This window comes from Cavia porcellus, unplaced genomic scaffold (genome assembly GCF_034190915.1).
Source record: "Cavia porcellus strain 051 isolate PalLab524CR breed Dunkin Hartley unplaced genomic scaffold, mCavPor4.1 scaffold_15, whole genome shotgun sequence".
Lineage (NCBI taxonomy): Eukaryota > Metazoa > Chordata > Mammalia > Rodentia > Caviidae > Cavia > Cavia porcellus.
In genome coordinates, this window is record NW_026947498.1 from 47946646 (window position 1) to 47974046 (window position 27401).

General features: G+C 34.8%; 1 protein-coding gene across 4 annotated transcripts in view; it reads right to left on the reverse strand.

The window, feature by feature from the left end:
• Positions 1-27401, reverse strand: part of Impg2 (interphotoreceptor matrix proteoglycan 2) — a 92011-nt gene that overhangs the window by 20147 nt on the left and 44463 nt on the right. For all 4 annotated transcript variants that reach the window (XM_063224869.1, XM_063224868.1, XM_063224870.1 and 1 more), the window contains exons 6-11: positions 26847-26896; positions 26012-26094; positions 24256-24417; positions 15278-15336; positions 11380-11400; positions 2293-2537 (exon numbers count right to left, since the gene is read on the reverse strand). In XM_063224869.1, coding sequence (XP_063080939.1) covers positions 2293-2537; positions 11380-11400; positions 15278-15336; positions 24256-24417; positions 26012-26094; positions 26847-26896 — 620 coding nt within the window. The remainder of the gene's footprint in view (positions 1-2292; positions 2538-11379; positions 11401-15277; positions 15337-24255; positions 24418-26011; positions 26095-26846; positions 26897-27401) is intronic.

The following is a 27401-nucleotide window of genomic DNA, read 5'->3' on the forward strand; positions in this document are numbered from 1 at the left end:
GCAACACAGTTCAGGCTGTAGCTGGGCTGACCTCAAACTCAGCAATCCTCCTGCCTCAGCCTCCCTAGTGCTGGGATTATAGACATGTGCCACCACACCTGGCTCCTCATGCTGTCTCACTTTAAGATCTCTTAGGTTTTCACTACTTAACCATATCTTTTCTGTGCTTGATCCCAATATCAAATTCCTAAAGTCTTCTACCCATAAGCTGCCCATGGTCAGCCCCAAGTTTCAGATGGCAAGCTTCTTCTCTGCTCACCATTTTATCTGGTCCAAATATTCCAGATTCAACAAAGACAAAGGAGTATTATGAGGATGCAAGCCTGAGATAACCACCATGCTCCAAAGTACAAATGATCTCTGTTTTAGAACCGACAGCTTTATATCACTAACATCCACAAACATCTTAAAGTCCAGTGTCCAACATAAAAAGTTAAGACCACTTTGTGGCTCTGTCTCAAAATAGTGTCACATTAAAGAAACATCGGCCCACCAGAAAAAAATAGTTGAAAAGCAATATGAAGTATTACCTAAGCCTAATATTAGCAAATAAGGGATCATTTCACACACAATCAAATTTTTCTTTCTTCTTTGATTGCTTGTCTCTCTAACACACAACATGTATACATGTATGCACACATGCACATGAACATACATACTACACACATCATACTACTGCCTTGAAAAAGATTTTCTTACCTCTCTAAAACCTGTTTCTCCAAACTCTATCCCTCACAAAATCCTGTTTCCCTAAGTAGCTCTCTCTCTCTCTTACCTTATAAATCTATTCTATTCTCTTCCACCAATAACTTTTTGCCTTTCTTAGGTAAATCCAACAAACTTCTCTAGCTTCTCCAGTATCTATTTTTGTTTGCTTACCTATGTATCTATACACACTCACACTCACATACACAGGCTTATGTCATAGCTGCCTGAAAGACATTAAATGAACCTAGGCAAGCTTTGATACTGAACATCTAAGCTTTTACATATTGAGTTACGATCTACTCAATACAGAAACAAAACAAAATACCTAACTTACGTATTTACCTTTGTAATATTATACTTGAGTATTAGCCATTCACAACAGCTGAGCACCCTAAACCAGGTCAAAGAGGGCAAAAGCCAGGCTAACCAATTAATCCATATCCTCCATATCTTTAGCCTCTTTTGCATTTTCTTCCATGACTTTCCATTTTCTATCTGAAATATTGTTCAGCCAGGAGATGCTCCAGAGTCTTACAGGACCTGTTCTTCTAATTCTAGGAACTGCCTAAATATTGAGTTATCCTTTGCTCAACTACACAAATTAATTTGTATACAGATTTTCTTTTAATGAAGGATGGGATCTCTTCTCTCCTAAAAATGTGTGAGAGAAGCTGGCCATGGGGACACATATCTGTAATTCCAGCACTTAGTAGCTGTGGTAGGAGGTAAAAATTGAAACACCATCTCAGAAAACAAGCAATGACAAAATGTATGAGAAATAAAGAGGTTGTAAAATATAGCCTGTCTAGCATGGATTTTTCTCTTTGGCAACTGGTATTTCTCCCATACTGAGAGATAAAATATTCTCTGCTGGACATTTTAAAAGCTAAGCAACCAAAGGGGGATGAAATTGTGGAGAAACAAAAAAAGTAGCAGTAAATTAACAGGCTCCACATCCTTGATGAGTTAAGGTGTCATGTCCTAGCAGCCCAACTCTAAGCAATCTTTAGTCTCAGGTTAATAAGGCCATGTTTCAGCCTCCAAACTCAGGGGTGTCATCCTCTCCTTGATGATATGAGATCTACCGTTCATTATGAATCATAGCTGGATTTCTACAGTTTAATTCAGAATTAGTATTGAATTCTCCCCAGCATCCAGTTCTGTGATCAAAAACTTCCAAAAGCTTTTCTGAGTTGCTCTTTCTCTTCTATGCTTGCCTTCTAAGCCTTGACCGCCTGAATTTGTGCTAGACTTCATATCTTAGTTATCTTACAGCATGACAGACTGTTTCAGTTCACACTTTCAGGTCTGACTTTCCTTTTCCTTATACTTTTTTCTGACTTGTCCAAATAGTTCTAAATGTCATGCTATTCTCCACTTTCCCAATCTGTCTACAAATAAACTAAACTATTCAAAATCACTTCATGGTAAAAGTTCCATATATAACACAATGACTCTTGTCTCATATAGTCTCAAAATACTCTGAAAGACACATAATTAGACAAATTATTTTTCACCAGAACATACTGGAAAAGAATCTAAAATTGTTTTTAAAAAAACTTCTATGACATCAATCAAACTCACCATTGATAAGCTGAAGAGATTCAGGATCTGGATTCAAGGAGGAATTTCCTACCAAGAGATTCTGGTGCAAGGTCTCAGCAATATAATCTCTGAAGTTACCAATGGTATAAACAGCTGTGGGCTTATCATCCAGTTCCACAAGACCATGGTTTTCTACTTTGTTGGAATGAAGGCTAATTAGGTCCCAGGTGGTATTGCTGATTGCTTCTCCATTGAAGGTAACTTCATAATGAACATCTATACCACTGTGGATGAAAAAAAGAACAGGGTAGGCCCAGCTAAGGAAGCACAACTAAAGAAGTTTTAGTCCATAAAGAACAAGCAGACCTAGCGAGAGAGATTCAAAGGGCATGGGTTCCACCAACATTCTCTACAAATTTGGGGGAAATTTTTGCCATCCCTGTCTTGCAAAGAATGGGATATGAAAGTTCCAAGAAGAGGATGAGAATCCTAAGGAAGCCTGAGAAATTAATGAACCTCGTGTCCCTCCCTCAAAGCCAATTCCTTTCTGTTAACTATCATCATTCTTCCCTGTATTCCTATTAGCCTGTCTCCTTGATTCTTCTAAAGGAAAGCCTTTCTCACCCCTCCCAACAATGACAAGTCTTCTCTTATTTGTTTATTGTTGTTGTTGGAAAAAACATGTACTAAACCAGAGTTTATGGTGGAAACCAGACATACAAGCTTAAATATCACATAGTTTCTCTTACTGAGAAACTCAACATACAAATAAAACATAAAGTGTAGATGATAGGACAAAAGAGAGAAAAAAAGGTTTTTGCAATCCATCATGGACAGTGTATCTAAAAGTGCACTTCAATTTGGTATACCTGTCTTGTGTGTTTTATATATCTTTCGGCATATTAGTCTGCTTGTTAATCTAAATATACAATAATTAACTTAATTTTTTATTTGCTTTGGTTTTTTGGCTTTTGAGTATTTTGGGTCTTTTGAGACACATTCTTGCCATGTATCTCAGGCTGGACTTAAACTCACTATGTAGCTGAGGCTGGCTTTGAATTCTACTGTTCTCCTGCCACGGCCTCCCAAGTACTGTGATTACAGGCATGCACCACACACCCAGCAATAATTAATTTTATAATGACTCGTAAGATAAATGAGTCTGGGACTGGCAATAAATAAACAAATAAATAGGGTGGAGGGAAAGAGAAAAGGAATCAAGAAGTTTTATGTACATGTGCCAATTCCACACAATGAATAAAATCATGTACTAATAAGAATTAAATATGAAATAATAAGAATTTTTAAAATAAGAATTTAAAATTATGTGTTAATAAGAATTTTTAAAATAGTAATTTGGAGAAATAACATCAGGGTACAAATTTTAAAGCAAATAGGAACATTCCTCTTAGAATATTCCTGTGATGGAGAACCTTTTAGAGCTTTCAGTAATAACAGCTTGCTGCAGCACTGTCCTAGACTCTCACCTAGATTTTTCTAACTAAAAGGTATAAGGGCTTATGACACAGGCATTCTGAGTGATTTCATGTCCTTTAATTTTTCAAATAACCTGGGTGAAAAGTTTTTATCATCTCCATAATATTGTTGATGAAACTTAGCTTTAATGATGTTAAGATTCTTTAAATTTCATAATAAGGATATAGTAACATCACGATTTAAACACAGATATATCTCACTCTAGCACCTGCATTCTAAACTGTAGTACTATGCCACACTCTCATTAGCTTTAACTAAATATAATCATAAAAAGGTCATTATGGGCTTCTAGCCTATCTCTGCATAAGGCCATCACAGGCAGTAGCCTAGAAGCCATATCAATAACCCTCAAAAAAAAAGGGAGAGCACGACCTTCCAGAGATAAATCATTCAAGACAGATGTGCAATAGAAGCAATCTGGTATATCAGACATCCCGTAGCAGCAAAATGATTTCCAAAACAAAGCATAAAAAGAGATTAAGTGCATCTTTCTCTGACCTTACTTATGTATTCTTATATATTCTTGATTATAGCCTTCACTGTTTGGTTAAAAAGTATTAATAATGGTAATAATAATAATATAACAAGACTGCTTCACTTCCCTTGAGTTTCTATCCCCAAGGCTCAGCTTGATACCTAGCACAGAGAGGTATCCAGTGCCCACTGGGTGAACAGAAACCTATACTTGTCTACAAGTACAGATATATCTAAAGAAAACTACAGATATATCTAAAGAAAAAGTATGGTGCTGCACTCCCATGACCCCAGCTACTCAGGAGGCTAAGGCAAGAAGACTGCAAGTTTGAGGGCATTCTATAACACTCAGCAATACCCTGCCTCAAAGTAAAAAATTAAAAGCTAAGCTAGCGCTCCCTGGGGTCAAGCCCTAATATGCCTACACACACACACACACACACACACACACACACACACACACACACACTTGTATCAACAAAATGAAGTTAGCGTTCAATTTAGGAAATAAAGAGTTGTCAATAACTGATGTCACTGTTTAATGAAAAGCTTCTGATCAGTGTATTGGGGCTTCTTTTTAAGATACATCTCTAGATTGGAAACCAATAAAAGCCATCACGGCTTGATGATACTGGCCATTAAGGTCCTCTGACTTCCTCTTCTTGACTTCAACTTGTAGAGGAAACTTTTTATTATAATTCCATACAGACTTTACTTTCAGAAGACAATGCAAGAGCCAACCAATGTGTAACTGGACAGCTGGAGATGCAGTTGTTCTTTTAAATACTTTAATGGAAATTATAGCAAATTTATTGTTTTTTGTGGTTAGAGAAACATGAACTGATTTTGAGACCTTTCTTCCTGGGAGCATGGGACTGGTTTGGAACAGTTCTAACCTGCATGGCACTGTAGGAAATGCCATGAAATAACACCCCACCTGCTGAATAAATAGCCAGATCTCTCTAACGTTCCTGTCTCCATTACCATAGAAGGATTTTATTTCTTGTGTTTCCTTTTCAGCAGTGAGTAGAAATGCTGAATCATTTCAATGCTAATTTCCTCCCATATATGATAAGCTAGCTGCCTCTGTTAATGGGGTCATTTAAGACTCTTAAAAGTGGTAGCTACGAACTTTGATGTCTATGTAATAAAAAACACCTACTGCCACCTAGAAGTTCCCTCAGTCCTTAAACAACTAAAGCCCTAAATTTCACACATCAAAACATGTTAATCCTTGAATAATTTCCCATCTTTCTTTATAAGGAAAGACATTCAATAAAATGCTAAAATAACAGTGATGTTTCTAAGGTAGAATAAAACAGTAAGAGAGACACCTGCTGGTCAGAATTCGGCACATCATACTCCGTTGCTTTTCAGGAGCCTTCCATCGTCCTGAGGTACTCTGGCTACATGTATTGCCATCACTGGATCTTTGCACATTTGTTTCCTTCTGTTACCTCCCACCCTATGGACGCTACACACACACACGCACACGCACACACACACACACACACACAACCACACACGCCTTTTTTCAACTAATTATTTCTTTTTTGTCTCGGTTCAGATATCACCTCCAGAGGGAAGTTCTTTCAAACACTAAAGTTATGGATTCATGGTCATACTTTCTCTCTCCTTCCAACTGTATAGGCACAATTATTATTAAGCTTGGTGGCTCAAGGATCTAGAATAATGTCTGGCTCATAATACTTCAAAAAATGCTATTGAAAATAATGGGGCAAACAGTTAATTTTGTTCACTAATGCACAGATAAAACAACTGAATTCATTCTACTTAAATGACAGTATTTAATACTCTTAAGTGGAAGCATTTGCAGTCTATAAATATAAAAAGAGCAATTTTCTACCCTAGAGAGTATTTATATTGTCTTCATTCATTTGTATCTTGTTAGTAACTATTTTAGAGACATTGTTTTAGGCACAAAGCCCAGCTCTGTAAGGACGCATATTCTCTCTCCAAGTTCAGTGGGACTGACTATACCTCCATATTAAAAAGTTAGACTTCTCCTTGAGAATTTTGCACAACTTATTCTACCCACTTGTACTGTTAGCATGGCTCCAAAACACAATGCAGTGATTTAAGAAAAGAAAGAAGGAAGAAGACAGGAGAAGAGAGAAGACAGAAGGAAAGTGGATGGGGAGACAGAGAGGGAAGAGGGTTGTGCCAAATAAACCCTGAACTGTGTCCTGGGCTATGAAGAAAATCTGACAAGGAAAGTCAAGCATTAGCTGGAAGGTTACCATCTGCTTTACATGACTTAAAAATTACAGGGAGAAGATAAAAGGAACGTTCCTGAATCAGAATCTATGTGAATCAGGCATTCTGGGCTACATTACTGGCCTTACTCTTTGATGGCAATTATTTGCTTCCTAGTGTTTCCACTAGACATCCAAAAATAACACTTCTATAACACTTCTATTTTCATCTTACTTTTCTGCTGATGATAAATTCATTAAAGAAGATGAACTGGCCCAGAGAGGTGCTGCAACTTATAACTGTTTTTTCCTAGAAAGAACACTCAAACAAAAATGTCTGAGGTACTGAGAAACCATGTATTCTTAGGCCAACTACTTCACTATGACCCAGAACAGGTTCAGTTCTGGCACAGAAATGGAATGCAAAGATGTCCCTGGGTGGCAAATGGAAAGAAATCAAGAGGCCAAAGAACTCTGTAAGAAGTAGAATACACAACAAGCAAACCATCTGATTGAAGAGATCTGTTCTGGCTGACTTTAACTCAATTAACCAACAAATACACTACTATTATGTTTCATCATCTGAGCTGGACTGAACAGAGCTTCTGTATTTGGCAGTGACTTCCAGGGACATCAGGCACATGGAAGTGAACTTCACCCCTTCTTATTCCCTCACTTTAAATGTCCTGATTGGCTTTGAACAAGCAGATTTTTCAAAGGAAAAATTGTGTTATTGAGATAAGATGGATGAAATCAAAACAGGTACAGATGTGGAAAATCATAATTTTAAAAATAAGACTATAGCTTCTGCACACAAACGCAGGTTAAAAACTTTTTTTTTCCTGTCCCAAAATACAATAAACCTGGGCCAGTCCCTTTCACCTGTAAATGGGTTCAGCCCCCACAGAAAGTGCTGCTATCTTTCATCTGTAAAATCAATCTCCTCTTTTCATAGAGTCACAAATTATACAGAGTTCCACATACAAATCTTCCATAAATATATCTAGCCCCAGGCTATGAACCACCTGCCTCTCCTCTCTCTCTCTCTCTCTCTCTCTCTCTCTCTCTCTCTCTCTCTCTCTCTCTCTGACCTGCACTCTATTTCTTTGAGTGTGTACTTTTAAACTTCTGCCTTATAAATCCCTTTATGCCTCTTACTGATGTGTCCTGAAAATTCTTTTTCCTCAATAAGAGTCAGCAAACCTGAAACATGTAAACTGTTCTACGAGTAGAGTGGGTTCAGATTCTTCATCACCACTTTGGAAACCTCCTAGGATCCTGTGCAGTGACAGTGTAACATCTCACCAAGATCAACCAAAATAAAAGATACTCCAGAGAAACTCAAAGATTCCCTCTTCTGTAACACTTCTTACAAAGCCTGAAACTGGGTGACTGGGGATATAGCTCAGCAGTGCAGGGCTTGCCTGATAAGTGTGAGGTCCTGAGTTTGATTCCTAGTGCCCTCCCCAAAAAAGCCTGAAACTGAAGTTAGAAACATATATATTATAAAAAATTAAATAAAGCATCTAAAATATATATATTATATAAGGAAGTTATGAAGTATGTATGTATATTGTTGACATTTCAGATGAGTCTTACTGACTTAAAATCATGCAGCTTGAAAGAGCTACAAAGTGAATAGAAAATTTCATAAGCACATAACTGTTGGGGGATATGTATTCTTTAAACAACATTTCTGTGCCATATAGTCATTCATACACAACTTAGTATAAAAGCACACCAAAAAGATACAGATAAATTTCATCAAGTAATATGTCATAATGCTGGAATTTTTTATAGCATACATAGCTTAATAATTGTATCACAAATGTAATGACTTTGTATGGAACCATCGTCTGTGTCTCTATACAGCAGTGTTAGCACTTAAAGAATAGATAACATTTTTTATCATAGGGTTACCATCAAAGTTTGTTTTTTTTTTTTTTTATTTAAGAGGAAAAAGAGAAAAACACAAAACAAACCAAAGCGGCGTAAGGGTACACGCAATACAGAACTACAAAACAAAACAAAACAAAAAACCATAACAGTAAGAAATTACCTGCTAGTAGATTACACACTATTTTCTTGAAAATAGTTCCTCAAATCACAGTATCAAAGAACACAAGGTGGACATTCAAACAGGGAGACTGCAAACAGCTGTGTTCAATGTTCCAAAAACATTGATAAAGTCAGCTATTTAACACCCCCAAACACACTTGCTGTTATATCCGTTAGAGCTCTTTTTCTTTTTTTTTTTTTTCCCTCTCTTTTTTACAACAAAATTTACACATCTTGGATTTTATTACTCCTTAGTGCTTATTACTTTCTTTTGGGGGGGGGAAGAATACAGTCAAATATGGCAAAACAAAGCTGTCAGTCAATACCAAGGATAGACATAGCACATGGTGTAGAAGAGAGTACAAGTTTATCAACAATGGTTATCAACGTTGTCCCTTGTTTCCTTAAAAAGGATTGTCTATCTTATTAGATATTATAAAGTTGGACAAAACAGTAGAGAACAAGACCAATAAAACTTAGGCATTGTAAACATTACAGGACTTCCAAAGAAGACAATAGTCAAACCAGAATGGGTATCTTAGTGAATCTTATTGTCTTCAAAGTAGTTGCCTATGTCTTCAAACTTGATACTATCATATAGAATGGAACAGAGTCTAATCAGTCAAAACAAGATCGTGGGAGTACTACAGGACTTCAAAACAAGTTAATAGGAAATCGAAAAGAGTTACTATTTATATATCCTAATTTTTTTGAATTTTTTCTTTAATTAAGACAAACATAAGAAATGACTAAATAATTTTTTTGAAACAATAAGGGGGAGATTGAGATAAAACAGGACATAACAATATAACAATAGAGGTCACAGCATGACTGTTTCAATAACCTAGTACTTCACCACCTTATAACCTGACTTAATAGTAGCTACCATAGTGTCTTTTTCCTTGAAATATTTGGGTAAAACTTCATATACTCTAGCTTCAAATATTTTCATATCAAGAAGCCCAGAATAAAGCCTTTCTAATTAATGAGTGAAAACTTTATAAGGCTTCAAGGCCACCTAATGGGGAATCATGATTACCACATATTTTTATATATTTGAATCATTACTTACATTAGGGAAACTATTCGGTATTCACACATGCGAGATTGATTTATTTCACTTATGAGTTACCATCAAAGTTTGGAGTTGTTTTAGCATTCTAAACTCTCCAAGAGAGCAGCAAGTAAACAATCTGGCCTCTGATGGGCATACACCTCAACACGCATACCTGTAATACATATATACACAGGGTAGCTTACAGCAAGAAGTACAAAAAGTCAAAATCTGATCACCTTTGCCAAAATATCTGATATTTCCTAGTCATACAATTTATGCCATCAATTTACCGTCTTGAAGCAGAATTTTCTTGTCCCCAAACTAAAATGAGTATTAATTCTCATTTTTACTATCCAGAGGAATACTAAGATGATAAAAGGAAAATCAAAAAAGAACCAGCACTGATATCTCTGAAAGTAATTTTCATTAGATTATGTGTTCCTAGAGGATAGAGATTAAGAATCATTCATTTTTGTATATATAGGCCTTGCTCAATTATAGGCAATTCATCAATACTTGATAAATAATGTAAAGAAAAATGAGGAAATCAGAAAGCCCTTTCAATATGATGTTATCGTCATCCCTCACTACTTGTAGTATTTATCCTCCAGCTACAAATGCCTTGGATGTCCAAGTCCCTTACCTAAAGTGGTGTAGTATTTGCATGTAACATATACACATTATCATATATATATACATAAATTTTTTCTTTTGCATCAGGGATCAAACTCACAACCTTACACCTGCCAGGTAGGCACTTAAGCCACTGAGCTAAATCCCTGGCCCTATTCATATATTTGAAATCATCTGTAGATTATTTCTAGTAGTTAATTCAGTTACAAACACTATGTAAACCACTGTTATTGTCTAGGGAATAATAACAAGGAAAAAGTCTGTTTACATTCACTGCATATACATGCAGAGATTTCTTCTTATATTTTTGGCTTTTTCAAGTATTTTCCATCCATAGTTGGCTGAATCCATGTATGTGGAACCCACAGAAAATGGAATGCTAACCATTCAATAAGGAATAATACTGTATCTCTAAACATGTTCATATTTAGCTTATGATTTTGCTTTATAATATGTAATAGTCTTCCAAGAGAAAGAAAATTTGGAACCTAAAGACATAAATGGCAAGAAAATTTGAAAAGTGGCTATTTATTAAACTATTACATTATGCTTCTGCAAAATTCTGGAGAGAAACTTTTTGCAAACTATTATAGATCAGCCTTCTCTCTTTCATTTACCATTTGAAGTATACTTGATTATTCTATTGAATGACTCAGCACACTTGAAAGAATTTTCATTAATACAGCTTATTATTTTAGTTTTAAATTAAGCATAATTCAAGATTTAAAGTACTTTTGTCAGTCAAAAGTCTTTACAAGAGATATATAAACTATAGCTTCTAAATACAATTCAGTCTGCTGTTCATGAGTTAATTGATTTTAAGTGATTGAAAAGAAAACCGTAATTTTGGTGACATGTTGAAAATATACAAAATTCAGAACCCAGTGTACATGAATAAAGTTTTATTGGAACATAGCAGTGTGTTTTCATTTACAGTGTACTATCTATATCTACTTTCAGCTAATAAAGCTGAGGAGTCGCAAAAGGATTAAACAATCCCAAAATTTAAAACATTTACCACTGATCATTAACAGAAAACGCTTGCCAACCCCTTGATTTATAACAAAATGGATAGTAACACTGGGAGTGACTAGAAGAATTGAGTAATGTTTGCCTAAACCACAGGCTTCTATAGTTTCTAAACCACCTCCTGATAACTGAACAATGCAGAAGCTACCAAAAGTACTTTACCTGCCATTTTCCTTAGGAGATCTGAAAGTAAAAAGGAAAATTATTAATCAGAGTTTAAGACAGGTATACATGTCACACCATTCATCAAAGTACAAGTTGTTTATATATTTCTTCTCATTTTGTTTGAAACACCTTCTTAAATGAAAATACATCACAGTATCAGTTACTGGCAAAACTCCATACACTGAAGAAAATAAAACTGAAGAAAACACTTTAAAACCAAAGGTTTTTACAGTCACTTAAACTTCTGCTTTAAAATAACTAATGTATGACTTATTTATTTTAAATAGTTTCTTAAAGTACCAGAGGTTGAACGTAGGACCTCTGCCCTGAGCTACCTCTCCAGGCCTTTTTATTTTTTATTTGGAGACAAAGTCTCCCTAAGTCACTAACTTATCCATAAGTTTCCCAGGCGAGTCTCAGACTTGGTAATCTGCCTGCCTCCGCCTCCCAGAGCACTGGCACTACAGGCATGCATCACCTCCCTTAGTTATAAGTAATATTTTTTGGTAGATTAACAGAGGCTTCAGTTATTAATGTTAAAACTGGAAACCTTTTTGGCATTGCATTTCTTATAGTATTAAAATAAATGAAAAGTAGATTTATAAATCCACACTAAAATAGGACATTGAGAAATTTCAGAACCTCACTGAAAAAAAAAATGGTCCTATAACTTTCAAGAGAGATGAAGGAATCTCTTATAAATCAAAATGAACTTCTCCTACAATAACAGAAATTAGAACAATAACTTCAATATTAAACAAAGTTGTTTCTCAATCACAGTTCCATGCCTAACCAAACTACCCAACTGGAGAATTAAATAAGGATATTTTCAAAATGCATAAAAACAATGAAATTATTTCCCGTACAATCTTTTGTGTTGTACCACATGAAAAAATAGATCAGAAAAATGTTTACATAGTCTTCGGCAGAGAAGAAAGGAATTCCAGATTCTTTCCCTGCCATGGAGGAATACTAGTTAAAACACACGGTAAGCCCTGTAACAAATGGGTCTCCCAAGGACAGTGGCTAAAAGGCAAAAGCAGCTTCCTTTCTTACGTAACACCCTCAAGCTGAGTAATACAGGTTGATGGGACATTTGAGCTTCACAAAATCAAGTGAGGGGCTCAAGTTTCTTTTGTCTTGTTGCTCATCCAGAATGTCATATTTCTCCTCATATTCAAAGCCTCAGGACATAGCTATGTTCCAGTTTGTGGGCAAAGTGTAAACAGCAACTCAGACTGACTGAGAAATTAAGTTTATATACCTCCCGTCCTCGTTCATACTATCAACAATAACTTAGGCATATGGCCAAACCCATGAGAAGAGAGGTAATGAAATATAGTTTCTAGCTATGAAATCATGGGTCTAATTTAAATTGTCTGATTATGGAAGAAAGTAAAAATAGAATTTGGATATATTTTAGTTCTGCTATGAAGAACAATCAGTCCAAATTGGTTTATGTTTTAAAAACTAAGAACAAACAGAGTGTTAACTGTATGCATGATACCCTTCCCTCCAGGGTGAATAAATAAACACAGTGGAAGTCAATGGAAATACAACATTTTTTTAAAAATCTAAATTAATTATGATGTTTGGCAGATACTAAATGAAGAAACAACAAAGTATGCACATAGCATAAATGATGACATAATAACTGAAGTATCACGGCGGTACAGATCTGTAATCTCAGCACTTGGGAGACTGAGACAAGAGGATCACACAAATTCAAGGCCAGCATGGACTACATAGTTCAAGACCAGCCTGTGCTGCACAGCAAGATCCTGTCTCAAAAATAAATAAATAAACAAGGCATGTATACCTCTAGTAATTCTGATTCTGGAAATTTATCCTAAAGATATAACAGTATAATATTTTTATAACTAAAAAATAAGAAATCTAAATATTCAGTAATAGAATGAAATTAATTATACACATATACTATGGAATATGATGCAGATTTAAGAAAGAATAGGCTAATTAAAACCAAAACAAAAATTATAACTAGTAACCATATTAAACCATGGTTAAATAAGCATAATCTTTTAGCATGATTCATGATTTCAATAAAGATTAAAATATTTCTTTAAGAAAAAAAACAGACTGTAAAGCTGAAAATGCAATGGTACAGAATTATACTTTAAAAACACAAAGGAATATCAGATGCTACACAGTGAGGTTCAAAGAGAGTAGATAAAGATCAAACTGACTAACCTATAATATCTCACACAGTATTTATCCATGTTATATAACACACACCAAAACAGAACTTTCCATGTGCTGGAAAGTAGGGCAAGCATTTATAAAAATTAATTCACTTAATCCTCATTAAGATTCATTAAAGTCTGTTAGTATCCCCAAGTTCATGTAATGAAATTAAACAACAATAAAACAAAACTAAATCATTTCCCCAGACTATTTTAAAAGCATTTTAACAGCACAGAATTAATAGTTAAATTATTTTATACAAATGCAAAGTGAGGATCTAGTAATATACTCCAAGCTACCCAGGTAGAAGTGCAAAGGCAGAATTCAAAGCTAGGCAGGTTGGCTCCAAAATCTGTGTTGTCTTCTTCAAAGGCCTCACATTCTTGGGCTCTCATTTAAATTTAGTCACAAGTAAAGGCAGCATTCTATAAAAACTCCTAAGATTTAGCAGGAGAACCTGATGATGATGTGAGAGGAGATAAGTCATGTAGGACCTTTCTTTGTGAAGCCTGTACTATTTGCTAAGTGCCCTTTGGTAAATTATTTAATTTTCTGTGCTCTGACATCCTTATCAGAAAAAACATCAATATATATAGCTTATTGTACAGTAAATGCTACATTGATATTTATTATTATTTATGGTAAACTGAGAAGTTCTGATTAAGAAAAGGTCAAAGTGGAGATGATAAATAACACTGCTAATTTATGTTGTATGCACGGTGGCCCAGTCTAGGATTCCTGGAAGCCAATACTTGGGCTACAGCTATCACCCACGTGCTTCAAACGCTCACATGACTGGGTTGAGCAGGGAGATTAAAAGCAGAGCTATAATACCAGCTGCTTAGTCTCAAAATCCCTCCTCCATATCCAACTGACAAGCTCTATATGCTCTTTCATCTATTTAAATCTGTTCCTCCTCTATGGAATTATTAAAAACATGCATAGAGGGTTGAAGATTAAATGAGTTCAAGTGTGAAGTTCAACATACAAAGTATTTGCTTAATAAATGTTCTCAGGAATTACAATATGAATCTTAAACAGGAAAGAAATGCCTTTAAAAGAAGCCTCTGCAAAAAAAAAAAAAAAAGAAAGAAAGAAAGAAAAAAGAAAAGAAAAGAAAGAAAGAAAAAAAAAAAAAAAAGATTGAGCCGAGTATTTAGCTTAGCAGCATAAGCGCCTGCCTGCAAGCGTGAGGTCATGAGTTCGATCCCCAGTACCAAAAAAAGAAAAAAAAAGCCTTTGAGATACTCAGAACTACTACGTTTGAAATGAGGACAAATACATCCCTTCAACAGTGGCCTCATCCAAGAAAGCAAAGGGACCTCAGTGGAACATTTGTAATCTTTGAGAGAATGCTGAGGCCTCATCTATCTGACCGATAATCACCTCAGTGCCAAATAAGAGCTGTGTAACTTGTCAGCAGTAAACTGGGGACCCAAACTCTTAAATTCTTACTCTGGCCCAACTACAAAGGTAATATAGCTCCTTGAATATATTATTTTGCCTTTTTCTAACTCTATTTCCTCATTTGAGAAACTAACACTAAGAATACTAATTTACCAGAAATAGCATCAAAGTACAGCATTCGGATTATTTTTTTGTTAGAGTGCTTATGATAAATACAAAGGATATTGAATTAACAAAGAGTACTACTATTGAACACAGGTATTTTTAAAGGAAATTTGTTTACCTAAATTCAAGAACATGAATGTCCTTGTAGCCTGGTAACCCAGTAAATGCATTTTCAACCTGTTAAAAATAAAAATAAAAATTATAACTATATAGAAATATGAAAAAGTAATGTATATGTAAAACTTTTAAGATTAGAAGATGAAGTATTCTATTTATAATTATTTGAAGATATATGAGTCAGCAATGAAAAAATTGTTATTTGTTATAATATTGACATATTTTTGTTTGTTTTGTTTTGTTTTGTTTTGTTGTTTTGAGACAGGGTCTCTCTATGAAGTTCAGGTTGGCTTTGAGTTCACTTTGTACCCCAGTCTAGTCTTAAACTTGCAACAATCCTTTTATCTCAGCCTCCTTATTTCTGGGATTATAGGAGTGGGCCACTACGCCCAACTTTTCAAACTAACTTTTCTAAAGTATAAAAAGCATATTCTTATTGGCAAGACACTGCTTTATCTTTTGTGTGATAAAATATGAAAAAGTATTAATTTCAATAAAGTTACAACAGCACTTTTAAATGTTGCTGTTTGGATTAGAAATCTGGCCCCAGTCAAAACACTAACAATAAGTGTCTATTTTCTGTAAGTGTGAAAGTGTGTGGTGATACCTGTTTCTTGTTCATACAACACAAGAGTACTATGACCACACTAAGGATTTGAGGGCAGTGCACAAGCCCTTGTTACTCTATTACAGAGAGGCTGAAATAACCCTGGACAAGTCATTTGGCCTTCTGAAGCACATCTGTAAAATGAAGATGCTTATTCCCATGATTCATGTGAGCAAGTAGACAGAAAGCCTGTAGAAGCACTAGGCACTTGCATAAAAGCACTATGCAAAGACACTGCGCTGGTGCTGTGACTGTCTTCCATACAGACCTTCCCAAGCTTATCACACTATCCTTCCCTCTGACATCGTACTTGGCATTGTTGCAAGTTTGTCATTTTCTCTCTTCCTCTTACCTTTATCCTCATTTTTAAAAAAGAGAAAAAAAAGTAAAACTTGAACCTCTTCCTGTCCAAATTGAGGCTTTCTTTTTCCCAGTGTTTCCTTCACTACTACCTAGGATGCAATATTGAGGGCACAAGCTGTGAAAGGAAAGAGCTAGAAACAAGGTCCCTTTCAAGTTTCAGGAAGCACAGTGACAAGATCCTCAGGAGACAGAGCTATCTCTGCTGTTCCACACAAAGAAGTAGCTATTGAGAGGCATTTTACAGAATGTAAAAAGGGGACATATGATACAAATACAGGACAGAGAAGGAGGTATTTTGATGACAAGTCCAGGCTCTTCATCATCATCAAATTGCTTTAACCTCTCTTACTAAGTCTCAACTAAAGATGTTTTTCAGAGTGTTTGCTACATTTTTTCTCTAAATCTGCAGTCATTCCATTTAGTGTTTGTTTATCCAAACACTAAAACTTATTAAGTGTTCCTTAATCCAATGGCAAAAAAGAACCAGACGGCCAACCTAAGACACTATCTGATGCCAGGTGACCACTGGTCTGGCTGGCATTTCTTCCACATACCAAACCTTGCAACTTGGCCACCTGGCTAGGAAAATGAATAGTCTGGCTGACACTCCCATGTCTGATGACTGCAAAAATGCTCTTTGGCTAAGTGATGCATATTTTTATTTCCCATCTGGACACAGTGTCTGGGGAAGGAAATTAACCCAAGTTAATGGAATTGAAAGCTTTGGTCAACCAGAACCCAATCAAGAGGGAATGAAAAAGAAATAGGAAAGATGGGCTATGGATACAGCTCAGTGACACAAGTGCCTGCCTGGCAAGCATGCAGTCACAGGTTTGATCTCTAGTCCTAAAAAACAAACAAGAAAGATAATGTGCCCTGTCACAGGTAGAGAGGGGTAGATAATCAAATGCCCACCACACAAAGACAAAGACAACTAGAAGTGCCTCAGGAAGGGGTCATTCTTAACTGGAAGAAACTTGAGTTTCAGTCCTGTGCAGAATTTTTCAGAAAATAAAATTATGGTATGGTCTAATTCAGTTATTTAAAGGAATTCTTTTTTAAAAATACCTCTTGCCAAAGAACAAATACTGGAGGGAAATCTATTTTTACTGGATGCATTTTTTGATTCCAAACTCTGTTACCTACTCAAAATTTTCAGTGTAACAAAAAAGAATACCAAAGATGAATTTTTAAAATTAAATGTAATGTTCCCTTTAAAAAAACAATACATTATCCATAACTTCCCAGAGATGCTCATTTTCCCAACTACTGTCAAGTCAAAACCATTCAATGGAACTCAGTCTTTATCTGTGCAGCAGAAGTTGGAAAGAGCATTTGTTAGTACAGAGCAATATTTTATCTCTAATAAAGAATTTATCTGTCAGGTAGCCATTGTCAGTTTCCTATTATCTTGTTTTGAAGTCCTATATTGCTTTTATTTTTTTGTCTTGATTGGTTTTATTATTTTGTTTTGGTTGGTTTTATTATGTCAGATGGGCAGCTATTGTGAAGAAACAAGAAGCATGATAGCCATTGTTGATGTCCTACTATGTCGTTTTGAAGTTCTATATCACTTTCATTGTTTTATTTTGTTTGGTTTTATTCTCTTTAAAATAAACACATTTTTATCCATTTATTTATACTTTACTACTTATTTATATTTTTTAAAATATGTATTTATTTATATTTATTATTTATTTATAATTTTAAAAATTTTTTATTTTAAAGAGAATAAAACAAAAGAGAACAGAACAAGGCAAAACAGAACAAAACAACGCAAGAACACAGCACTTCATGACAAGACAACCAGATATCGACAGTAGCTACTATAATATATTTTTTCTTTGAAATAGTTGAGCATACCTTCACACACAATAGTATCAAACATAACAAAATAGTATAAAACTATTCAAGAGAATGAAAGTATTACAGGATATTCAAAACCAAATAGTAGATAATGAACAATAGCTACTATAATATCTCATTTTCATTAAAAAAATTTGTTTATACTATCACACATATTAAAATCCAGTAAGTCACAAGATGGTAGAACCAACGGAAAACAGAAGAACAAAAGCATGGTAGGAATTCAAAGCAAGATGACACTAACTCAGCAATGGCTGCCATAATGTCTTGTTTTCTTCAAACTAGCTGTTCTTATACCTTCACACATAATAAAATCAAACAAAGCAATAAAACCATTCCAACCAATGAATGAAAATATTATAAGACTTCAAAGCAATATACTGGGGAACCATGACTACATAAAATCTTATGTACTCTTACCATTTCTTAAACTAGGGAGACTATACAGTATTTATACATGTGAATTTGATTTATTTCATTTATGAGTATGGTCTCAAGTTGCATCCATTTATTTATAAATATCTCAATGTGATCATTCTTTATAGCTGAGTAGGACTGCATTGTATAAAAATACCACATCTTTTTTAGCCATTCCTCAGTTGATGGACACTCAGCTTGTTTCCAAGGTCTGGCTATTATAAATTGTGCTGCTATAAACATGGGTGCACATATATCACTGTGGTATGATGTTTTCAATTCGTCTGGGAATATACCCAGAAGTGTAATAGCTGGGTCAAATGGGAGTTCCAACCCCGGATTTTCGAGGAATCTCCAGACTGACCTCCATATTGGTTGCACCAGTCTGCACTTCCACTAGCAGTGCAGAAGAGTTCTTTATTCCCCGCAGCCTCTCTAGCATTTGTGGTTGGTAGTTTTCTTGATCCTGGCCATTCTTTCTGGAGATGAAATCTCCTCAGTGTGGTTTTAATTTGCATTTCTCTAATGAATAATGATGCTGAACATTTTTTCATGTATTTATTTGCCATTTGTATTTCTTCATCTGAGAACTGTGTCTTCATTTTAGATGCCCATTTTTGGATTGGGTCTTTGAATTTTGAAAGTCTGATTTTTTTTAACTCTTTATATATTCTAGACAAAAGTCTTGTGAGTGAGGAACAGTTCACTCAGATTTTTTCCCAATTTGTGGGTTTTCTTTTCACTAGGCTGGAGATTTCTTTTGACATGTAGAAACTCTTTAATAAGACATGATCGCAGTTACTGATTCTTGGAAGTATTTCCCATATGGTTTGATTCTTGTTCATGAATTCTCTATCTACCCCTATATTTTCAAGATTTTTACCTACTTTGTCTTCCAACAGATTTAGTGTTTCTGTTTTAATAGTTAGATCTTTGATCCATTTAGACTTTAGTTTAGTACATTTATAGGCATGGATCTAGTTTTAGTTTTCGGCATATGGAGAGCCAATTTTTCCAGCACCATTTATTAAAGAGACTATCTTTCCTCTAGTGGACATGTTTGGCCCCTTTATCAAAGATAAAGTGGCTGAGTGTGTTTGTAGTTGTATTTTCTGATCTATTCCATTGATCTTCAGGTGTGTTTTTATTCCAGTACCGTGTTGATTTTATTACCTAGCTTTGTAGTATAACTTCAAGTCAGGGATTGTGATGCCTCTTGCCTTGTCTTTGTTGCTTAGAATTGCCTTTGCTATTCTAGAACTCTTCTGATTCCAGATGAATTTTAGGAATATTTCTCTTGATCTATGAGGTATATTAGTGCTACTTTGATTGGGATTGCATAAAATCTGTATAACAATTTAGGAAGAATGGCCATTTTCAGAATATTTATTCTTCCTATCCATGAACAAGGGATGTCTTTCCATTTTCTGAGGTCCTCTTCAATTTCTTTTTTCAGGATATTATAATTTTTTCCTGAATAGATATTTTGCTTCTTTCATTAGATTAATTCCTAAGTATTTCAGTTTTTTTGGATGCTACTGTGAAGGGTGTGGCTTCTCTTATTTCTCTCTCAGTGGTTTTGTTGTTGTAGTGTATAGGAATGCTATTGATTTTTGAGTGTTGACTTTGTATCCAGCTACATTACTGAATTTATTATACCTAAGAGTCTTTCAATGGAGTTTTGGGGGTTTTCTATGTAGAGTATCATGTTATCTGCAAATAATGTGATTTAACTTCTTCTTTTCCTATCATTATTCATTTATTTCTCTGCCTTGTTTAACTGCTCTGGCTAGTATTTCCATCACTATTTTGAATAGGAGTGGTGATAATGGACATCCTTGTCTTGTGCCTGATTTTAGGGTAAAGGCTTTTAGTTTTTGGCCATTTAATATGATGCTGGCTGTTGGTTTGTCATGGATGGCCTTTATCATATTGAGGTAAAGACCATCTATTCCAATTCTCTGTAAGGTTCTTATCATGAATAAGTGTTGGACCTTATCAAAAGCTTTTTCTGCATCTATAGAAATGATCGTGTGATTCTTATTTTTGGCTCTATTGATATAATGGATTACATTTATTGATCTGCATGTGCTGAACAACCCCTGTATCCCCAGGATGAATCCCACTTGGTCATGATGCAAAATCTTCTTGATGATTTGCTGAATTCTGTTTGCCAATATTTTATTGAGAATTTTTGCATCTATGCTCATTAGGGACATTGGCCTGTAGTTCTCTTTTATAGTTGGGTTTTTCTCAGGTTTTGGTACTAGAGTAATATTTGCTTCCAGGAATGACTTAGGAAGAATTGCTTCCCTTTCAATTTCATTGAAGAGTTTGAGGAGTTTCGGCATTATGTTTTCTTTGTATTTCTTGTAGAATTCCTCAATGAATCCATCTGGGCCTGGGCTCTTCTTTGTAGGTAGGGACTTAATTACATTTTCAATTTCATTAATAGAAATTGGATTATTCAGTAGTTTTACATCTTCTTGACCCAGCTTTAGTATTACATATGTTTCTAGGAATCTCTCCATTTCTTCTGTGTTATGAAGCCTAGGAGATTAGAGGTTTTCAAAATAGATGTTGATGATCCTCTGTATTTCCATACACCGTAATGATTTCACCCTTTTCATTCCTTATTGCATGAATTTGAGTTTTTCTTCCCCTTTTTAAATAAGGTTGGCTAGGGGCTTATCAATTTTATTTATTCTTTCAAAGAACCAACTATTTGATTCATTGATTGTTTGGATTGTTTTCTTAGTCTTTATTGTATTGATTTCTGCTCTGACCTTTATAATTTCCTCCCCTCTTTTGGATTTGAACTTGACTTCCTCTTCTTTTTCTAGATATTTCAGGTATACCATCAGGTTCTTTTTTTGTTTGTTCTGTTTTCCTGATGTGGGAATTCACTGCAATAAGTTTTCCTCGGAGGACTGCTTTCACTGCATCCCACAGATTTCGGTAAGTTGTATTTGTATTTTCATTTGCTTGTGGATATTGTTTAATTTGTTCTTTAATTTCCTCTGTGACCCACTAGTTGCTCAGGAGTATATTATTCAGTTTCCATAGGGGAGGTATTTGCAGTTTCTTTTATCATTAATTTCTAGTTTCATGGTGCTATGATCAGATAACATGCATGGAATAGTTTCAACTCTTTTGTATTTACTTACGTATGTTCTGTGGGCTGTTATATGGTCTAGAGAATTTTCTATGTACTGCTGAGAAGAATGTATATTCTGATGTTGGGTGTGACACTCTGTATATATCTATCAAGTTCATGTGTTCACAGATGTGATTCAGTTCTGTTATTTCTTTGCTGATTTTCTGTATGGTTCATCTGTCCCTTTGTGTCAATGGTATGTTATAACTGTTATAATTGTGTTACTGCTTCTATGATTTTTCATTTCTGTCAATATTTGTTTTGTATAGCTGGATGCTCCCAAATTTGGTGCATATATATTTAAGATTGTTATCTCTTCCTCTTGAAGTTTTCCCCTAACTTGTATGTAGTGACCTTCTTTATCTCTTTGGATCATTCTTGGTTTGAATTTCACATTGTTTGCAAACAGAATAGCTACCTGTGATTTGGGGGGGGGTTCTGTTGCATGAAATATTGTTTTCCATCCTTTGACTTTCAGTCTATGAGTTTCCCTTTGGATTAGATGGGATTTTGTATACAACATATGGTTGATTGTTGTTTCTTGATCCATTCTGCCAATCTGTTTCTTTTAATTGGTGAATTGAGGCCATTTACATTACTGGTTGTAACTGATATATATTGATTTATTTTTGACATGTTATCTTTCTGCTGTTGCTTCTTTGTCTTTCTACTCTGTTTAACTGTCTGCCGTGTTGGTGGGTTTTTCTTACATATATCTAGAATGTGTTTCAGTATTCTTTACAAGGTTGGTTTGGTGATCATGAAATTCTTCAGCTGTTCTTCAACATGGAAGTATTTTATTTGTCCATACATTTTGAAAGACAGTTTTTCAGGACACATCAGTCTGGGTTGGAAGTCATTTTCCTTTAGGATCTGAAATACTTCACTCCATGTTCTTCTTGATTTCATTGTTTGTGTTGAGAAGTCTGCTGTGATTCTGATAGGTTTTCCTTTATAGTGATCTGTTTCTTCTCTCCAACAGCTTTTAATATTGTGTTCTTATGTTGGATTTCTGGGATGTTGATTATTAAATGTCTGGATGTAGTTTTAGTTTGGTTATTGCTATTCGGAGTTTTATATGCTTCACTAATCCTCATGTCAGTTTCCATTCTCATGTTTGGGAAATTTTCAGCTATTATTTCTGTAAATAGCCTCTTGATATCATTTGTGTTGTCACCTTCTTTTTCCTTTATCCCAATCTTATGTTGTTTTTCTTTGCATCATCTTGCAGCTGTTGAATTGTTATTTCCTGATTCCTTGTTATTTTTAAAAGATTTTTCCTTTCCTGTTCACTAGCTACAATCTTGTCTTCAAGGTCTGAAATTTTATTTTCACTTTCGTTGAGGCAGTTTTGCCAACTTTCAATGGAATTTTTGATTTCCTGTATACCTCTCTGAATCTGCTTCATACATCGTTTCTTATACTGTTGATTCAAAGTTTCCATCTTTTTGCATTGTTCCTCTAATTTCTTTAACCATGTCTTCATTAGATGTGTTTAGCGCTTCTTTAATTACATTTATCATTTCTTTTTTTACCTGGGAGATTATTTCTGATTTGAGTTCTTTTATAGCTTCCCAAAGTTGTTTCTTTACTTCAGTTGATATCATTTCAGGCATTTCAGGTGTATGGCTTATATTTTTTTCTATTTACATGGACCCTAGGCTTGCTTGGGATGGGCTGGAGGTTTGAGATTGCACTTTGGTCTTTTGTTTTGTCGTTTTCCTTTATTTCCAGGTTTCCAGTGATTTTTCAGAGTTTTCTGCTGGCATGCTGGAATGACTTCATGTGCTCACAGATCCCCAGCACTGATTGGAGGTTGCTGGGCATGGCCCAGTCAGGTCCGCAGTGACCTTCTGTGGGTCCTCCTCCGGTGGTCTAGGATGCTGGGCAGGGTCCTAACCACTGGGGAGCCAAGGTCCAGAGCTTTCCCTGAGTGAGCACAAGCATGCTGGAATTCACCTCGCCTGCTCTCAGCATCCAGTGCTCAATGGAGGTGGCTAGGCATGGCCTAGCCAGGCCAGTGGGATCTCCGTGCCTCCTATGGTTGTTCTGAAAGCTGGGCAGGGTCCAAACCACTGGAGTGATTGTCCAGAGCTCTCCTGGAGGGACCTTGGGTGCCCTCAGCTCAAAGGGCTCTCAACAGAGGTGGCTAGACATGGCCTAGTCAGGCCTGCGGGATCTCCTGTGCCTCCTACCATTGTTCAGAAAGCTAGGCGCAGTCCTAACCACTGGGGGTGATGGTCTAGAGCACTCCTGAGCCAGTGAAAGTACTCTGGAATTCACCTTTTTCACCCTCAGCCTCCAGGGCTCAATAGAGCTGGCTAGCTCCAATGTGTCAGGCCCACAGGGAAAATAAAAAATTTTTTTAAAAAGGAAAAAAAGAACTTAGCTGTCTTTTGGTGAACTTTTCACAGATTTTCTGAAGAAATAGCTAAGTCACTACTCTAGGAACCAGATAGAAGGACAGACTGAGTCAAAAATATAACCATTAAACAGTGTTGTTAATACAGAAAACTTACATCCCTAGAAAATTGTCTTGTTTATTGAACAAATAAACAAAACCACCCACCTCTGAAATAAATTCTTCTATAAGATTCTTGTGGTAGGAGCTGGAGGGGTCCTGTAGGTCTTGCCTATATTGCTTCCCCAAAAGGTGGATACTGAATTCTGCAATCTGTTCAGCCGCTGGTTTTGTGGGCTCTTCAATAACATTCACAATTTCATTGCTAATCTGGAATTTTAGAAAAAACAGTGTCAGTGATATTTATTCACAACAAATACTTATCAACTGGCTACAAAATTCCAGATACTATGTCACACATAATTTTTGACAATGAACTTTCATGCAGTATTTGACTTTGAAACAAATTCACAAAAATATTAAAATTACTGTGCATTTGTACATTCCTTTGAACACACACTGACCAATTCAAGGGAAGATGAAAATTTTTCCATAGGAAATCATCAAAGTGAGTTTTAAAAGAGTGGATTATTATGTAATTATCATTTAAAAATAGTCTAGGAAGATGATTCTCAAATTTTGATACCAGAGCCCCCTTAAACTCTTAAATATAATTGAGCAAATCAAAGAAGTATGGCTTATGTAGATTATAGCTTTAAGTATTTACCAAACCAAATTAAAATGTGTCACGTACATGTGCCAATTTCCCACAAGGAATGTAAACATTAGATACTATACACATGTATTAATAAACCAAAATTTTAAAACTGAAAAACGTTACAAGAGAGATTTGAAAATATGTATTAGGTCACTTTAAAATAGCAATAACCCATTTCATGTAAAAATAAAAATTTTATGCAAAATAAAAGAGTAAAAAACATGATGTTTACATTTTTGCAACTTCTTTACTAACATATGGATTAATACAAAACACAGCTGGGTTCTCAGATTTACTTCTACATTCAATTCATTGCAATATTGTATTTTAGTTAAAATGCATGAAGAAAATCTGGCCACCCAGATACATATTGGAGAAAACAAAGAAATGTTAATAATCTTTTCAAATAACTGTGAATATTCTTTTTTGATACTATACCAGCTCAAAAAGTGATAATTTCTTATAGGTTGGTTGCTATATGGAATCAAAAATCATATTCAGTGAACTTTCTGTTGTATTATTTTGTAACAAAATTCAGGTTTTTCAGTGACAAAAAACAATTTGAGCAGGAAAAATAAATACTGTATTATAGTCCAAGGAATAAAATAAATATCAGTGTCTATAGTGATATAAATAAATGACTAAATGAATGAGAGTGAAGTAACAACAGCTTCTTACAATAGAATTATTCTTAATAAATTTAGAAGGAATGAGGGAATTCTATCATTTCTAGAACACTACAGCATTCTACCTGGGCAATAGGTAATTTTTTACTTAGTATCTAATTTTTTTACAATAAAGACTCAGATATAGGATTTAATGTTTAGTAGACAAGTTCCTATTATAATGATGCATTTAAAAATTTTTTTAAATTTTAAGTTACATAAAATCTGTATTCTTTTTCTCTAAAGAAAAGACACCTAAGACATGATTTACGAAGGATTAGAACATCAGTTTATGACAATTAGAGTTCTGTAAGCTGCATGTCATTTCATGTAAAATTTGAATGCAAAAACCTCTTCCAAAAGATATTTATATAGTTCTCCAAGGAATATCAGATTTTTAATGCACTGGTTTAGAATTCATGACTTTTTTACAGTAAGATACCACACAAAGTCCTAGGTAGTCCACTAATGAAAAATAAACTTGCTCTTAATTCCTGCCCTCTATGTTTTAGAAGGTAAGTAGCAAAACATCGTGACTCACACTCTCCTCTGGACTTTGCAAGCTACTCTCTGAGGCACCTTCATGAGAAGACATTCCTGGATATGGAACACTGAGAACAGCACCTAAGCAGAAAACAAAAACACATGTTTGAATTCAGTTCCTGATTATTCAGAATTCATACCAAGAAACTAAGAATCGACTTCAAAAACTTCTCGTAAAAGTCTTTTACATTTTCATACTGTAAATTCAGTCCATTTTAACCTCAAGACACATTTGCAATGGGTCTTCTTAGAGCAAGAAATAGTTACAACTTTGTTTCTAATCTCATGTAACTATACTGTAGAGAAAAAGTGCGTGAAGGTTAGAGATTGGTTGTGCTTTGATAATTGTTAAAGCTGGGCTACATCATGCTATTCTATTTTTATATGTGTTTGAAATTTTTAATACAAAGAAGTTTGCATTCTATAATGAAAAATAAAAACCTCCAATTCACAAGGCATACAGAGATCAAAGATACACATTAAACTTTACCACAAAACACAATCAGAAAAATCCTTACCTCTGCAAAACTTTATAGGACAAATGACCATTAGCACTAAAATGTTCTAGCTTTTGACATAACCCTTAAAATAATTCATTAAATCACCCATTAATTTTTAAGGCTGTGTTCTGATTTGTAATATAACTAACATATGTTTGAGAATTAACAACACAGTGCCATGAAATTAGTGAAAAATAATAAATTTTTCTTGATATTCTTGAACAAAAATCAAAGAGAATTTTTTAAACATGCATAGAAAAATTACACTTGCTTGAAGATTTTTTTTAAACCACAAATAACTATTTTTAAAAAGTGAGTAAAACAAAAGCATACCTCCCAATGTTGAGGGTTCACCAGTAGGAATGGGGGATGACAATTCAGGTCTAAAAAAAAGTGTTTGCAGTTAATAAAAAGAAATATAGGGGCTCACAACGAAGTTTGAGACTTGTTTTCCAAAAGGAAATCACTGGATTATCAAATAAGTGTTCCCAATGCATTAAATAACAAAGTTTTCTTAAATTATAGCTTTATGTATCATTCAGTTTACACTTAATGATGCCTATTTAACTAAACCCATCTCTCTCTTATACTTCCCTAGGTATAGTTCATCACCTGTTTTCTTCCTTTTCAGTTTAAATTACTATATGATGCTATTTCATTTATTTACTAACTTCTTCTCCTACTCCTTAATCCTCTAGAATTATCCAACATGGTAACCAATGAACATAGGTAGCAACTTAACTAAAAGTTAGAAATTTAGTTTCTTATTCACACCAACCATCTTGCAAGTGTTCAGTGATCACATGTGGCTAATGCCATGCTGGACAAGACAAAAAAGAATTTCTATCATCACAGAAAGTTCTATTCAACATGATTGCATTACAAATC